Below are 18036 nucleotides of genomic sequence, written 5' to 3'. Positions count from 1 at the left end.
AAAAGTAGTTTTCTCAACAGCAGTCATAAGTGAAAAGTCAAATAAAATATTATCTTCTACCTATCATTTTTGCAAGGATGTAAAGATGTGATAAGAATTCTAGTATGGGAAAATACTAAAATCCATATAATCTTGCTGCGAAGATGATTGGCGTTAAGTTCTCTGAAGTAAAATTTGGTAATACTTATCAGAAATTCCCATGTAGTTACCCTCTGACCCAGAAGGTCCACTTCTAGAAATATTATTCTCTTGAGGCATACACTGATTTTGAATTTTCACTTAAGAATTATTTGTTGTAGGAATAAAACTTAAGACAAATAAAAATACCTATGAATAGAAGTCAAAATCTTATGGAACATCTAAAATACAAACTATACTACTACAGATCAAAGAAGAGAGCCTAAATACACTACTAAATAAATAAATCTGGTTGCAGATAATTCCAGTGGAAGAAATGACATTCCTGTACCTCCTATCATGTATCCATCTTTAACCACAGGACATCCCAACTCTCTCAAAGCCACGTCCACCTGCTTAACAACATAGTTAATCTGATGGGTCATGGTTTGACCTTCTTGTTACCAACTTTATGGCCAATGCAATGAGAGCCAAGCCTCCCTGGCTATTTAATCCTCTTGGCCATCCTCCCAGAGGAAGGTTATAGTCCCCATCCAGGCAGCAACAGGATTGGTCATACCTCTCCAAGAAAACCTAAAGGCTACTAAGCCTACTACATTTTGGGTGAGAGGTACCAAGTTCACTGTCAGCTTCATATATAAGCCTTTCTTTTTTTTTTTTTTTTTTTTTTTCTTTTTCAGGCTGCATCTGCGGCACATGGAAGGTCCTGGGCTAGGGGTCGAATGCGAGCTCCATCTGCTGGCCTACACCACAACCACAGCAACAGAGATCTTAACCCACTGAACAAGGCCAAGGATTGAACTTTCATCCTCATGGATACTAGTCGGGCTCTTAACCTACTGAGCCACAATGCGAATTCCACAAGCCATATTTTCTGACATAGCTTTATGAGAAGCACTGATGTTTGGGGTTTAGGGGCACTTGCTCAAATTAATAAAACTGGTACCAGTGATGATTTCATGTTTCCTCTACTTGAAAGAAGCCAGAGAGAAAGAGGGGTGCTCATAGGGGGATTTGGGTTGTCTATCATTCTAATGTGACACATAAAAACTAAAGTGTGTTTGGGTGTGTGCCTGTATATGCTTCACTGGTTATTCACTTGTATCACAACAGCAAGACTACCTTTCTCTACTGCTCTTTAATGCTAGGGCTGTGACTCAGCAAACTACACTGCCAAGATTCCTTTGACAGCTGCCTTCTGGCTAGGTTCTGCCAACTGGAGACACTAGCAGGAGTTTCCAATTTGGGAAAGGGCATTTTCTTCCTATTTGTAGTTTTTGTCAGCATTTCTCTAGCAGCAAAACAGCTCTGGCTCCAACCTCCATCTTGTTTTTTCAACCTGTCACCAGCAGTGCTATCCCACCTCAGAATTACCACCGTTAACTGGTTGTGAGCTCTGGGTAGATAAGTCCCTATATTAAGTAAATCCACTTAGTTTCAAATATTAGTATGGCTTCTTTATATAATTTATTTATTTACTTTTTTTTTTTTTTTAGGGCTGCACCTGTGGCATATGGAAGTTACAAGCCTAGAGGTTGAATTAGAGCTGCAGCTTCTAGCTTACACCACAGCCACAGCAACATGGGATCTGAGCCTTGTCTGTGACCTACATCACAGCTCTCAGCAACACTGGCTCCTTAGCCCACTGAGCGAGGCCAGGGATTGAACCCACATCCTCATGGATACTAGCTGGGTTTGTTTCTGCTGAGCCACAATGGGAACCCCTCGAATATTAGTATGGCTTCTATTTTCCTGACTAGACCCTGAAAGATATTTATACATACTGAGAATTTCTAGACACTTATGAAAAATATTTAACAGTGGTTATCCTTGGGGAATGGAATTGATAAAGCTGGTGGGGAGGAGGGAACTTTCACTTTTTATTTTATTCCTTTTGACTTCTCTTTTATATCTACTATAAACTGTTTTACTCCTACTCCATGAACTTGTTATATTGCCTGTGAATTATTTCACAATATTTTAGTGTATATACTTAGTTGCCAAATCAGAATTACCAATTTCAGTGCTGACTGCTAGTACTGAATCAAAAGCTCCTACTCTAGAAATGATTACTGCCCTGCCATTATTTTAATTGGTGAGTCTAAGCATCTTTTCATATGATCTTTTTCTATATTTTTCTCATTTGTAACTGTTCATAGAAAACCTTTTTATGACTGAAAAATGTCCTTGTATTATTATCAAACCAAAAACCAAGCAAACAAAAAAGTCATAAAGTACTAGGTATTAGAATTCAACTTTTTTCTAAAAGAAATGCAGAGATATACATACAGATATTAACACACAGACACACTTCTATTTGAACCAGAACTTTAAGCTAAACATTTAAAACTCCGATCTCGGAGTTCCTGTTGTGGCTCAGCAGGTTATGAACCCAACTAGTATCCATGAAGATGCAGGTTCGATCCCTGGCCTCACTCAGTGGGTTGAGGATCTGGCATTGCCAAGAGTTGTGGTGAGTTGTGGTGAGTTGTGGTGTAGGTTGCATATGTGATCATTTTATTCACTCATTCAACCAATAAATGTTGAAGAGGGCTGGAAGTTGAGGGTGGTATTTATCTGAGTTTGAAGTTGTGAAGTTGTCTTTAAAAATTTCATCTCATTTACTCTTTTAAGCAAATATTAAGGATCTATAATCATGCCCTTTTTAAGGTGGGGAAACATGGTTGGGAGGTGTTAGGTTACCTGACCAAACCCAGACAACTAGAAGAAAATGGACCTGAAGCTTCAGATTAGCTCTTCTGACATCACCTCCTGTGTTCTTTCTACTATTCCATATTCACTTCTCTTAGGATTAGCAAATACGAATTAGCAAAATTCTTAATGAATCTGTCTCTTTCTTTGTTTTGTTTTTGTTTGTAAACATAGTAGCTTCTGGTTTGAGGAACAACCTGGAGTTAGACCATAGGGATTGGTGGAAGCCTGAAACGTGTAGTTCCAATTAACGCAAATTCAGATTAAATAGTCAACAGAAGCTACCGTGTTTACTAGTCCTATTCTAGGGACTTAAATTTTTTTTTCTACCAAAAGAAAGAGACTTTTATCCCTCTCTTTCCCAGAGGGTTTTCTTGAGCAGGCATGTAATTACAAAATCCTTCCCCTGTCCCTTCTGTATGTACATAAAATGTATAAAAAGTGAAACAAGCCTCTCGCCAGGAACAGCTCAGGAAAGTTTTTCTTAAGGTCCTAGGAGCCAGCTCTTTGAAATATAATAACCAAGAAAGAGAGTCCCCTATCTGCTCTGAACAGAGGAATTAGCCTAGGCTCCTTGCTCTAAGCTCTAAGTACCTGCTTGACATAGAAATAGAGAAGTTTTCTTTTCCCTTGGATAATGGCAATTAATGAACACAAACGGCCTCTTCAAGGATGACCTACCAAAGAATGTACGGCAAACAGTGTTAAGTCCTCTTAAATGAGAACATATGTATAATGAATGGTACCTTCATGTCTGTATAAAAGGGTGAATTTCTGTCTTAAAAATCGCATTAGCAGATTGCCTGTGACGCCTATCGCAGTCCGGTTCAAAGCTTACTAACAACAAGAACTCCTTACTGCCTCTTAACCGTGGAGATTTTCTGAGACGGCAGGAGAACTTAGTTTTCATTTTTCCTTGACAATATCAATTTATTTATTATGTCTCTTACCTTTACTATCCCTCCCCGCCCCCTACTCCGCCCCCAAGAGTAAATCAGGCTAGAAACGTGCCCCTTGCTCATCCTGCAGGTTGCACCTGGCGAAGGAAGGCGCCACAGCGGCCGTCAGAACCACGACTCCCAGCATTCCTGGCGCTCACCGCTCTCGAGACTTCCTCTTCCGGCCCCAGGGCTGCTGAAACTGAAAGTGCTGGGCTTCTGGCGCTAGACGCCAGGCCCCCCGGCGGATTTTCATCTCCCCCGTCACGAGCTGTTGCTGCTTCAAGTTGGGAAGCCAGACAAACAGTAAAATATGAACGGAAGAGTGGATTATTTGGTTACTGAGGAAGAAATCAGTCTCACCAGAGGACCCTCAGGTATGTGCAGAAGTGGTCATCGCCGAGAGTCGGGTACTTGGGGCTGTAATTGCAGAGCGGACACCTCTTCTGCAGAGCCAGATTTCTTTTGGCCTCAGAGAAGGCAGGCCCCAACCTGGTGGTTGCATGCAGTGTTTGCGGGCTCATAGAAGAATATATTGGCATCCAGCGTTAGCATGAGACGGATCTGAGGAATCCACCTCGTTTTTCAGTCGGATTACCGCATGTATTTATAGTCAGGAGGGGTTTCTTTCTGCTACGGGAAAATCCTGCTTTCTAGACCGTGGCCGTGAACTCCACACCCCTCCTTCCATTGCCTACTCTATCACCGTTTCCGTGAAAGACTGTTTAGTAAAAATGGGAGCATAAACGGTGTGGACTGTAAATACATAGCCGTTTTCTTGCTGATAGTATCCCTCCCTCCCTCCTCCTTTCATTTTTTTTGGGAAATTCATTTAGAGGACCACCCGGAATCCTAAAGCAGAAAGAGACTTAGAGGTCTACTCGGGAAGTTCCCAAACCTGGTTTCGTCTCAAAGTTATGTAAGATTTTTTTGGGTTTTCTTTAAAAAATAAAAGGGCAATTCCTAGAACCCATTTCTGTTAATTTGGATTCAATGCAGGTGTTTCTTTGGGCTTTTTCGTCCCTCTTTCCTCCTTCCCTCCCTCCCTCTTTCCCTTCTTCCTTTCATCCTACCTTGCTTCTTTTCTTCACAAGCACATCAACTGATTCTGATACTACCAAATCCTCACTGACCCCTACAGTCCTCTTACCTCCTGATGCCCTTCATTTCACTAGGCTCTTCACGTTACTCCCTGCTATCTGCCTTGGCTTTTGTTGCCTTTCCTTTACAGCTGTCTAGTGTATCGATTAAGAGAGCTTTAGCTTTGGCTTAAACAGGTCCAAATCTGGAATCTAACCTCTTACTAGTTCTTTGATATTTATTGGCTGACGAACTTTATTACTGATGTAAGTCTTAATTTCTCATCAGTAAAATGTGCATGATAATAGAATACACTTACTAGGGTTATGAGAATGAAATCTAACTATGTAAGATCTTTAGAACGTTGTGTGGTAAGCACTGTGTGTTTGCTGCTGTTGTTAATAGACAAATGATTAGTAAATTCTCCTAAATACTGTCATTTCAAGAGTCTCCAAGTCATCAAGTATCATAGGCTCTCTCTGAAATGTTTTGCATACGCCTTTCAATCCTGTTTCCATCACCACTAGACCAGTCCATCTTTCCTCATCAGGTATTTTGATATAGCTTGGTCCACCACTCATAGATTATTCTTCATAAAATGTGGCTTTCAGAATCATCCATGCTGTCTTTTTTCTTGTTATGAAAAATTGGAAATTGATTTTACTTATAAGACTGTAGTTCTTTGCTAATCTGCATGGTTAAATGCCGAAAAGATTCCATACGAGCTCCTAAACTTTTGTTAAAGGCTCATTCAGTATGACCAAGTGTCTTAATACACTTTTTCTATTTCATATGAATTTTTCATCTCTCTTAATATTGACTTTTGAGGAGAACAGTTGTTAAACCAAAATCTGTTTTTCTGTACTTTTCATCCATTACTACTTGTGCTTCTCTTGGGCCAGGTGAAACAATGGTAGGTCATTTTCTGATTGCCCTGCAATTATTTAAAGGCATCTGGTTGTGTTTTGTCTCTTTCTCCTACAGTGTAACTATCCCTAGTTGTTCGGTTAGCTCTCTTGTGATGCGATTTTAGGTTTGATTCTTGTCTCTTGCTTAAACCTGTAACATATTTTGACATAACCCTTCTGCTGTGGTAGCCACAGGTATTTTCAGGATTTCCTGACTAGAGCAGAGCAGAACTCTGATGTTGTGTTGTTTGTTCTAGTCACTAAATATTTTTAAAGTATAATATCACCTCACCTTTTTTTGGCATTTACGTAATATGTTTGCTTAATGTTCAGCTCACCATTCACTAAAATTTCTGATCCTATTAGTCTTGCAGACCTAAAGTTCCTAGTGTTAGTTAACATTTTTCTAAATTATTGGCATTAGGACAAATGTCAGAGGACTAAGTAAAATAATTGTATCTAGCTAATATAGCTCACCCCAAAATTGTTGAATTTCTGTTTTGTATGTGCATTTATTCAAAATGAATGGATTTATTCACCTAGTGACTTTTAATTTTTTTCTAAGCATTTTCATGTCTTACTCATATAAGTTGATAAGCTTAAGAGTTTAGGCAAGTGGAACCCCAGACTTGGATTAAAAACAATCATTCGAATATTTGTTAGTTCAGTTAACAAGAAAAGATTCCAACTGTGTTTATCATCCCCCAAAGCTAGTTACTCTTAAAAAAATCTCATAGTCTACCTCAGCTTTTCCTTACTGTGTCATCATGAAGATACATAGGAAGGAAGTCAGTTATTACCACTAGAAGCTTCCAGTAGTTTTGACAGTTCCATAATGATCTTTATTTCTGTAGAAGAAATATGAAAAACTTCTAGTTCCCTAAGTATGCCTTTCTTTTTTTAGGCAGCATTGTCACTCTTTGTCTGGGTACAGTTTCCTGTGCAAGGACCTGATAGTTTAATCAGGTAACTGCAAGAATGTATGTACTTTTGCTTTTTTGTGTCAGTATTCTATCAGGGGTAGGAATCTTGGATATTTCCAGCACTTGGGCCCATTTTGCCAAGTGTCTAATCTTGCTTACTGTAAGGGAAGTAAAGTTTTGGGAAAATTATAGCAATAGAGTATGTGGTGAGGCAAAAAGAAGCTTGGTATGTAGCTTGGCATCTGTCCTGTGCCTACTTACTCAGCCATGTAAGGTGAGTCTTAGGCTGGATGACTTTGGAAGTTTCTTCCATTTTCAAGAGTTCATAATTCTTTGGCCTATTCCAAGTGTTGTTTTATGATTCCTACCATTTTGAACCAACAGTAGGTGATCTGAAGAATCATCACAATCTCAAATGCCTTCAAGGGTTTGAAGAGTTCATCTTTTATCTTTAATGGAACACTGTCTCTTTTCCTTCTGAAGGACTCCTTTAGTCTCTCGCCTCTCACTTTTTCCTTTAACAAATGGAGAGTTCTTAATGATGGAAACACTCGGTTACGCTAAGAAGTATGACAAGAGCCTAATCTAGCTTTTTTTCATTGTGACAGGTAGAGATTGGCCATAAAGACATCCCTTCACCTTGGATATTAGGATTCTTTGTTCAGGACTGAGGGCTCTGGGTTTCAGCAAGTTGCTCCTGATCTACCATCTTTAAAGAGGAAACAAAATCTCTAATTTTCTACTTTCTTTAAAGGAGTTGCAGAGGATAATGGTTTGATACAGTGTTATAATGATGAACATTTAAGGAAATAGGAAGTATTATCTTTCTGGCAATGTGCTGGTGACCATACACACACACACACACACAAGTATAATTTTTTTTTTTTGCATCAACTGTGAATGGTGATTAATCCACATTATTAGGTGAAGAAATTGTCTCTCAGTGAAGTTAAGCGTAAGTTTCAAAAGCCAGGAATTTAACCCGGATTTCTTTCTTTCTTTCTTTTTTCTTTTCTTTTTTTTTTTTTTTTTTGTCTTTTTGCCTTTTCTAGGGCTGCTCCTGCGGCATATGGAGGTTCCCAGGCTAAGGGTCTAATTGGAGCTGTAGCCGCCAGCCTACGCCAGAGCCACAGCAACGCGGGATCTGAGCCATATCTGCAACCCACACCATAGCTCATGGCAACACCTGATCCTTAACCCACTGAGCAAGGGCAGGGATCAAACCCACAACCCCATGGCTCCCAGTCGGATTCGTTAACCACTGCACCACAATGGGAACTCTGAACCCGGATTTCTTGATTCTAGTATTCCAAATACTACCTCCCAGTATAGCAGCCACGTCTAAGTGTTGCCAAAACTCGGCCTCTGTCCACAGGTGCTGGATAGAAACGTGGAGACAGTTTTGGGCGAAGGAGAAAAAAAAAAAAAAATAGCTTCATTGCTTTGCCAGGCAAAGGAAGGTCACAACAGGCTAATGCCCCTAAAGACTGTGCCTGCCTTGGGAGAGATTTGGAGGTGGTTTTATGGTTTTGGGAGTGGGAAATAGAGCCTCAGAAAAGATCAGTGTAGAGGCAAGCTTGCACTGTTTTTCAAAGCTGGTGTTTAGTGGCCCCAGGACTGGTTCTTGTGGTCTTTCTTCTTTCCGGAATGAAGGATGCGCCATCTGGTAGTTAACCTCTTTCGTTTGTTGGGGGTTTTAGTTCTGCCAAAAGGCTCAAAGATACAGTTCTGTATATTCCTTGAAGAGGAACCAGGACCCTGCCCCAAAGCTGCACTGTTTATTGTCTCTTGACTGCTCCTCCCTGGTACTCTGCGTCCTCTCCCTTCCGTGATTAGCAAATGTTTGAACCTGCCCTTTGGAGCTCAGAGAAAGTCATGGAGCTTAAAGCTTATTCCCTAAAAACAAGAAATGGGGGACAAAGGAGGGATGTGCCCAGGAGCCCCACAGGGCCCTGCTCGGTTACATAAGAAGTTTGCTGACAGCCTTTCTCCTAACCTTTATTTTGTTATATCATGCCTTATTCCCAGAAGGAGCTGAGGCATCTTAAATGACTGACATTTAAGTGGAAAGTTTTTATAGTTTGCTGTTGATTGAACTGAGAGCATATCAAGGTGAGAGCTTAAAAAACAAGAAACGACATTAAGTCCAATCATTTAAACCTCTACAGATCTGCCATGTGCTTTACATGAAACTGGGTTGCTAACAGTTTTCTGATCCTTCATGTGTCCAACAGATCTGAGAATAAAGTGCTATATCCTCACTGTGAACTGGCGTTTGGCACTTGCCATCTGCATCTACATGGATTAAATCAACCTGCAGCACCCCCTACATGGAGCTCAGAGTCAAGACCAAGAGTGAGGCACTCTGTGCTCAGGGAAAACTGGAAGAACAGGTCTTCAGATAGTTAGATATTTTTAGGAGACGATTTTATGAGCCCTCATATCTAGAAAAATACCGAAATCTTTCATGATGACTGATGTCTGTGACTAGTAGTAACCTTTATGAGCCCGGCAGCAGACCTCCATAAAGTGTGAGCTAGGCTGCCTGCACCTTCCCTCCACCTTTATCACGTGTATCTTGGTATTTCCCCTTTCCTTTTTGGGGCGGTATTTCAGAGCTGTCTGAAATTCTGCCTCCTGGGCTATAGTTAAGTGGACAAAACAAAAGATGTCACAGTCATCTGCTATTCCCAAGGTTGAGCCAGTGAGCCCTGAGGGAACTCAGGAAAGAAACAAAGAACACTGACCCAAAGTTGAGTGCATATCAAAGGAGTGAGTCCATTAAGCCCAGACCTTTACGTCTTCCCAAAGAAACTTGTTCTCTGTAAATCTTTTTTTAAAAACTGGTTTTCTGTAAATCTTTTGTTCCTACCACCTTCCCTTTGTTGCAAAAACTCCTGTGTATTTGCCTCCCCCCTCACCTCCCTGGAGCAGTTTCTCAGGGCTCCCTGTGATGCTTTCTCCAGGCCTTAAGTCCTAATTTTGCCCCAAATAAAACTTAACTCTCAACTTTAAGGTTGCGTATTTTTTTAAGTCAACATTGCCCTATTTCCACTTTCTACTTGAAGTCTAGCTCTCATGGAATTGACATTCCAATGAAGAATGATACTCAGATGTAAAAAGTTAAATCTTAGGGCAAAGGTGCAGATGGTTAAGGACTCTGACCAGCATGAGGGCAAAGGAGGCATGTAGGGGAGCATGTTAAATCTAACCCTGTGCTGGAAAAAGCCGTAGAGCCATTGTTGGGAGTTAGACTGATCAATTACAAGAAGGTAGAACTTATGTTGGTCTTATAGACAGGCTGTAGGCTAGTGCCAGGAACAGGGGTGGCCTAAGCAGTAATAGAGAAAAGAAGTAAGCATATTCTGAAATCAGTGAGTAAGCTAACCTGGATAGAAGGGAAGATTCATTTAGGAGAGTGAAAGGAGAGGAGGTTAGCAGGGTAGGTAGAGACTGGATTATGAAAAGTTCTCAATACTAGTGTGGAAACGTAACTTTTCTCTGAGATTCCATCTTGATTCCTTCCCCTTCCTATTCACTGGTTAAAACTCAGGTCAAGAATCACCTCCTCCAGGAAGCCTTCCTTACCCAGGCTAGAGCCCATTATTTAGAATTTTGGACACCAGTGATAAAGTGTCTGTCATGTATGACCAGTTTAAGCACTTTGTGTCATCTCCTCCCAACAAGGAATAAATGAAATGTTTATTATATCATTTCATAAATGATATAAATTGTATCACTTTCTAAACCTTGACTCTTATATCACATAGCTCTTTAAGTGGCAGAGTTAAGAATTGGATCCAGGTCTGTGTGACTTTAAAAACCCTGGCTCTGAATCATCATAGATTCAGAGTCCTGTGGGGGCATAGGGAGGAAAAAAAATACGGTTTATTTTTATATTTGCTTCCTTACATGTGTTTCCTCTTCCGTCCCTTCCACTCTGAGCTCTTCTCCGTCAAAGGATATGTATTTCATCTTATTTTCTTAATGTTTTGCCTGGAGCATGACACAAAGTGGTCAGTAAATGTTCATGAAATGACTAGGCAAATTGATGGATATCAAAAGTATAATCGAATGTTGTGACAGACAGAGAACCAGTAACATAGTCTATTTCACCTTTCAAAAAGTCATAAACAAGGTTCTCCACTAAATATAGTTTAAGAAAGAAGAAAGAGTTTGGTCATGGTATATTATAATGGGGTGGGAAACTGACCAAGATTCCAGAAGCAAGGAGGTGGAATAGGTGGAAAACCACATAGAATGAGAAGAGTATGTGGTACAAAGAATGTATCTCTAAAGATTGCTTCAAGGATCAGTCTTATTAAGATTTTTTTTAAAGATATTCCTGAAGAATAAATATAAAGCAAAATATCTAGAAATTACTTTGGAGAAGTGTAAAGACCAGGTGATGAATGCTTAACTATAGAAACATTTTGTAAAAGCCACGTGACTAGACAGCTGCGTGATCAATGACTACATTTGAATAAATACTGAATTATTTATCAAGAAAAACTATCTGTACTTGTGTCAACTGAAAAAGCGATGCAAACCTAAAAGTTTTTTTTTTTTTTTTTTTTAATTTCTAGGGCTGCACCTGCGGCATATGGAGATTCCCAGGTTGGGGTCTAATTGGACCTACAGCTGCCGGCCTACACTGCACCATCCAGCAATGCAGGATCTGAGCCGCAGCTGCAATCCACATCACAGCTCACAGCAACACCGGATCCTTAACCCACTGAGAGAGGCCAGGGATCGAACCGGCAACCTCATGGTTCCTAGTTGGATTCTTTCCCACTGCGCCATGATGGGAACTCCAACAACCTAAAAGTTGAGAGAGATGTTTTATTTGTCAGACAAAACTGAGGATTTAAGCCTAGGACATAGTACTTTAGCCGAGAGACTGGTCCAAGGAGGCAAGGAGTGGAGCCAGGATATATATGAGTCTTTGCAGCCAAGGCCAAGTAGTTGGAACATCAAAATATTACTGTTAAATTAAAGAAAACCAGATATGTCAATATGTAAAGTTATGGAATTTAGAGCTTTTGTGTGTCTGGTGAGATTTGAGAGTGAGCTCACTGAACTCATTCTTTTGATATGCACCTCAGGTATCTGGGGCCAGTATCCTGTGCTTTCTCCTGAATTTCCTCAGAGCTCACCTGCAGGAGTAGCTGTAGCCTGAGGGCTGCTAGATGGCAGGTACTCTTTGTTTTCTTCCTGAGTTTTCTCAGGGCTCACTGGTATTGGAGGTGACTGCAATCACTGATGACTGAAACATCCTTTGTTCACTCATAGGGCAGGCACTATTTTATTTCTCAGCTGTAATATCTTCTGTTTAGTGATATGGCAGGCAGCTCATTCACAGTACCTCCCCAGATATTTGTGAGAGAAGTTTAGGAGCAATAAAATGAGTCCCTGGTGTATACCCTGGCAGGTACTGCCCGAAACATTTTTGGCAGGCCATATTCTTTTTTGCCTCAATCAGATGGGGGACCGGGATGGAGAGAGACTGAGCACAGGCATAATGAATGTCTTTGTTACTGTACCATCTTTATGTTCCTTTGAGGTTAAAGATTTTCCCTCTTTCTCTCTCCATATATCATGCGTACTTGTTGCTGTCTTTTGAGAGAAGTAACAAATAGCAAGTGACGTATTTCATCTTGGGACCAGAGAGTTTCTCCAGACAATGTACTCATTTTGGGTGAAAAGATGCCTGGTCATTTAACCTCTTGAGTCACTTATTTGAAACATTCATTTATTCCTTCTTTCAATCCACACATTTTTGAGCAGTAGCTGTAGGGTGAGTTTCTATAGCAGGAACTGTGGATACAATAGAAAACTGAGCTTTAACATAACTGCAGTGAGCAGTGGTGCAGTGATTAAGAGTCAGAATACCTATGTTACTAGCTGTGTGCCCTTGGGCAAGTTACTACCACACTTCCATATACCTTGATTTCCTTAGCTGTAAAATGCGAGTATTAATAGAACCTACCTAGGGTTGTTGTGAGAAAGAAGTGTCATTTTGTTTTACAAATATTTTTATAGTGTTGCTTCTGTACCAGGCACTCTTCTAAGCAGTTGCCCAAATTTTAATTAATTTAACAAAATTTAAATAATTTAATGATGCCTGTCATTATACTGCTGCCATGTGGAGAATAGAAGTTAGTGGAACAAGAGTTGAGTCAGCCGGAAAGGCAGGTTAACCTGTGCCATAGGCATTTTAGGGACATTGGGCTTCACCTTCTGTATTTACCTTCTTTTCTTTTGTGCCTTCTTTTTGGGGTTATGAAAAACCTGCTGAAGGCTCACAGAGACATTTTTTACCTTGCTGTGTTTCCCCAGAATTTTTTACCTTGCTGTGTTAGGAGTTCTTGGCTTCGGTGTTATTTCCAATGGCTTTAACAGTCACTTAACACCAACTGAGGCCTGTATATGTTACTAGGTACTGTGTGGGCACAGGAGATATAAAAGTGAATAAAAGCCAGTTCCCTCTGATAGATGTTTACAGCAGCTTTATTCATATTTGGAACTAATTATTTCAATAAAGAAAGTGATAATTAGACAAGTACTTTCAGTGAAGTGTGTTTCCATGCAAAAGTAAGAGGACCTCCAAAATCATGGAGGTATTGGAGTTCCCGTTGTGGCGCAATGGTTAACGAACCCGGGTAGGAATCATGAGGTTGCGGGTTCGATCCCTAGCCTTGCTCAGTGGGTTAAGGATCCCGTGTTGCCGTGAGCTGTGGTATAGGTTGCAGACGCAGCTCGGATCCTGTGTTGCTGTGGCTCTGGTGTAGGCCGGCGGCTACAGCTCCAATTCGACCCCTAGCCTGGGAACCCCCATATGCCATGGGAGTGGCCCAAGAAAAGGCAAAAAGACAAAAAAAAAAAAAATCATGGAGGTGTGGAGCCAGCTGACTATGTGTGTGAAAGGGTGAAAAACAGGGGGGTGGTAATTATTATATTTTTAAATTAAGGCCTTATTTATTTAGTTTCATGCAAAATTGAGGAGAAGATAGATTTCCCATATCCCCCATCCCTACATATGCATAGCCTCCCCAATTATTGACATCCCCCTCTAGGGTGGTAAATTTGTTATCATTGACCAACAACCTACATTGTCATATTGTAAGTACTCAAAGTCCATATCACATTGAAGTTCACTCTTGGTGTTGTGTGTTCTATGGGAATGGACAAATGAATGATGACCTATGTCCATCAATATAGTATCCTATAGAGTATTTTCACTCCCCTAAATCTTCCATGCTCCACCTGTGCATTCCTCACTTCCCCTCAACCCCAGTAACTCCTCTTTTTTTTTTTTCTTTTTAGGCTGCGCCTGTGGCATATAGAAGTTCCCAGGCTAGGGGTTAAATCAGAACTGCAGCTGCCGGCCTACACCACAGCCACAGGACCTCGGGATCCAAGCCCTGTCTGCAACCTTCACCGCAGCTCACAGCAACACTGGATCCTTAACCCACTGAGCTGGATACTAGTTGGATTTGTTACTGCTAAGCCACAATGGGAACGCCACCCCTCATCTTTTTACTTTTTGTAGTTTTGCCTTTTCCAGGGTGCGATATAGTTTCAAAATCATACAGTAGGAAGCCTTTGCAGATTGACTTCTTTCACTGACTAGTATGCATTTAAGGCTCCTCCATGTCTTTGCATGTCTTGATACGCCACTTCTTTTTAGTGCTAAGCAATATTCCATTTTCTGGATGTACTATACTTTGTCCATTCATCTACTGAAGGAGTTTTGGTTCCTTTTAGCTTGGGTAATTATGAATAAAGCTGCTATAACTATCCATGCATAAGTTTTTGTATGTACATAAGTTTTCTCCTCCTTTGGGTAAATGGCAAGGAGCACAATGGCTGGATCACATGGTAAGAATATGTTTTGTTTTGTAAGAAACTGCCAGACTGTCTTCCAAAGTGGCTGTGCTATTGTCGATGTTCTGAATTTTGGCCAATCTAATAGGTGTGTAGTGGTATCTGATTGTTGTTTTCCTTTGCACTTCCTAGATGACATATGATGTGTAGCATCTTTTCATATGCTTATTTGACATCTGTGTCTTCTTTGGGGAGGGCAGTTATTAAATTTTGTTGTTACCATATAGTGCAAGATAGAGCATGTCCAAAGCTGGCTAGAAAGATAGGTTATGAGGATTTTGATTTTATTTATTTATTTTGTCTTTTTGCTATTTCTTGGGCCGCTCTCGCAGCATATGGACATTCCCAGGCTAGGGGTCAAATTGGAGCTGTAGCCAGAGCGTACACCAGAGCCACAGCAACCCAGAATCAAGCCACATCTGCAACCTACACCACAGCTCACGGCAACGCCGGATTGTCAACCCACTGAGCAAGGGCAGGGACCGAACCTGCAACCTCATGGTTCCTAGTCAGATTCGTTAACTACTGCGCCACGATGGGAACTTCAGGATTTTGATTCTAAATTTCATCTTCTAGATCAGCATTTCTCAAATTTTTTTAAACTTTCAGCTGTCATTTACATTAATGTCTTGAGACTATGCTTAGAATTTTAAAACATCATTTTATCTTATTTGCATAGAAGAAGTACTGTGTGAGAAGTAGGGTACTTATCACATTTTTTTTTGCACAATTATCACCAAGTAATTGGTATTCCAAGTAACTTTAGACTGTCTTTTATTGTGGACTAATAGTAAGAGTCAGTAATAGATGCTTGCATTTTTGCACTTAAGAATTACCAGGTTCATTTTTGGTTTTTTGTTGTTTTTGTTTGTTTGGTTGGTTTTTTGGCTGCACCTGTGGCATGTGGAACTTTCTTGGCCAGAGGTTGAACCCACACCACAGTAGCAACCCAGTTGCTGCAGTGACAACACCAGATCCTTAACCCTCTGCACATGAGAGAACTCCCCCAGGTTCATTTTTAAATCAGTTTTATCGCAGTATGTTGTAAAATACATCCATGATAAGTATAAAGTTTTTAAGAAGTTTGGAAAATAGTACACACATGTATAATCATGACTTATCACTTCAGAAAGCTCCCTGTGTATTCCCTCCATTGGCCCTCTCACCCCATGCCACAGACAACCACTGATCTATTACTATCACTGTAGATTAGTTTTGCCTAATATGGAACTGGGGTCACAAATTTGCCTAATATGGAACTGGGGTCACATGGGGTGTGTTTAGGCGTCTTTTCACTCATCTATGTGTTCCTTTTTTTTTTTTTTATTACTGAGTAGTACTTCATTGTGTAAATATACAGCAATATGATTATCCATTCTCCTAGTAATGGACATTTAAGTTGTTTCTGGGCTTTGATTATTAAAAATAAAGCTGCCGTGAGTATTCATATGCAACTCTTTGTGTAAACATGTATTTTAATTTGTCTTAGTTTAATACCTAGTAACTGAGAAGGGATTTTCTGGGTTTTCGAGGTAATTGTATGCTTAGCTTCAAAAGAAGCTGCCAAACAGTTTTCTGAAGTATGTGTGTCATTTTACAATTCCGCCAGCCTCATATGACAGTTCCAGTTATGACATTGTTGCCAACGTTTGAGACTGTTATTCCTTTTTATTTTAGCCATTGTAGGGGTTATGGAGTGGAACTGTGGCGGTTTTGTTTTTGTTTTTTATTTCCCTGATAACTAATGATGATGAGCCTATTTTTATGTGTTTATTGGCCATTCATATATATTCTGAAGTATTTGTTGAAGTCCTTTGCCCATTTTTATTGGGTTGTTTGTTTTCTTATTACCAGTTGTAAGTGTTCTTTATTCTAAAAACAAGTCCTTTTTCGTGTTTATGTGTTGCGTCTATTTTCTTCTGGTTTGACTTGCTTTGCCTTTTTGAGAGGTAGGGTCTATTTGAAGAGTAGATGGTTTGACGCTTTGTGAAGAACAGTTTGTCGAGTTCTCTTTTTTCCTTTTATGGTTAGTGCTATTTTTGAAATGTCTAGGAAATTACAAAAAGCAATTACAAATTATCCCAAAGTGAAGAAGATTTTCTTCTATGTTTTCTAATTGAAATGTTATAGATTGGCTTTTATTTTTAGTTCTGTGATCCATTTCAAATTAATTTATTTTGCCTATGTTTTGAGTTAAGCATTAAATTTGACTTTTATCTCTATTGTATACAGATAATATAGTTAGTTGGCCCAGCACTATTTATGGAGAATGTTGTCCTTTCACTGTTGAAATACATTATTGTCTGTATCAAAAAAATCAGTTGACTGCTCATATGTGTCCCAATATTGGTCTCTTTCTAGTTCCATTGGCCTGTCTTTCTCCATAAAAATACCACAGTATGTAGATAAATGTAGCTTTGTAGTAAACCTTGAAATAAAGTGTGAGTCTTCCACTTTTGTTTCTTTTTCAAAAATGGTTTAACTATTTTAGAATAGAACTTTAATCTACATTTCACCAACAAACCCCAAACCCCAGAATATAAATTTCCATGTAAATTTTAGAACCAGCTTGTCAAATTCTACAAAAACCTTTGTTGGGATTTTGATTGGGGTTACATTACAAAAATTACCTATTTTAATTTAGAGAGAATTTTGTCTTAAATGTAATAAAATGTCTAGTCTAGGAACTTAGTGAATCTTCACTTATTTAGTTTTTAATTGTGTTCCACAATTTTTAATGTATTTTGATTTCATTGTCATTCAGCTAAAGTGTTTTCTATCTCCACTTATAATTTCATCTTTAACTCAGGTTATTTGTTTTCCAAACATTTAGGAAGTTTTTCAGCTATCTTGTTGTTAAAAACAATGTTTGTTTCTCTCCAAAATTCATATATGTTGAAGCCCTAAGCTGTAATGTGACTGTATTTGGAGTTAGGGCCTTGAGGTTACTGAGGTTAAATGAGGTAATAATGATGGGGCCACTGTCTTACAGAGTTAGTTTCCTTATGAAAAGAAACCCAGAAAGCTCACTCTCTCTTTGCACTAACACAAAGAAGTCATAGGACTACAGAGCGAGATGGCAGCCAACTACAAATTAAGAGGAGAACCTTAGAATGAACTTCTCTTACTGGTACATTAATCTTGGACTTCCTAAGCATCCAGAACAGAGTTTTTTTGTTTTTGTTTTTGTTTTTTTGTCTTTTGAGGGCTTCACTTGCGACACACTGAGGTTCCCAGGCTAGGGGTCTAATTGGAGCTGTAGCTTGCGGCCTGTGCCACAGCCATAGCATGCCAGATCGAAGCTACATCACAGCTCATGGCAACGCCGAATCCTTAACCTGCTGAGTGAGGCCAGGGATCAAACCCGCAACCTCGTGGCTCCTAGTCTGTTTCATTTCTGCTGCTCCACGATGGGAATTCCCAGAACAGAATTTTGGATGAGTTACTTAG

General features: G+C 39.8%; 1 protein-coding gene across 1 annotated transcript in view; it reads left to right on the top strand.

Moving 5' to 3' along the window:
- Nucleotides 3988-18036, top strand: part of SYNJ2BP (synaptojanin 2 binding protein) — a 68155-nt gene continuing 54106 nt past the window's right edge. Inside the window, 1 exon segment of the mRNA NM_001244991.1 lies at nucleotides 3988-4165. Coding sequence (NP_001231920.1) covers nucleotides 4102-4165 — 64 coding nt within the window. The 5' untranslated portion in view covers nucleotides 3988-4101.

This window comes from Sus scrofa, chromosome 7, assembly GCF_000003025.6.
Source record: "Sus scrofa isolate TJ Tabasco breed Duroc chromosome 7, Sscrofa11.1, whole genome shotgun sequence".
Classification (NCBI taxonomy): domain Eukaryota; kingdom Metazoa; phylum Chordata; class Mammalia; order Artiodactyla; family Suidae; genus Sus; species Sus scrofa.
The sequence above is the reverse complement of the archived record's forward strand: the minus strand, read 5'-3'. Positions and strand labels throughout refer to the sequence as shown.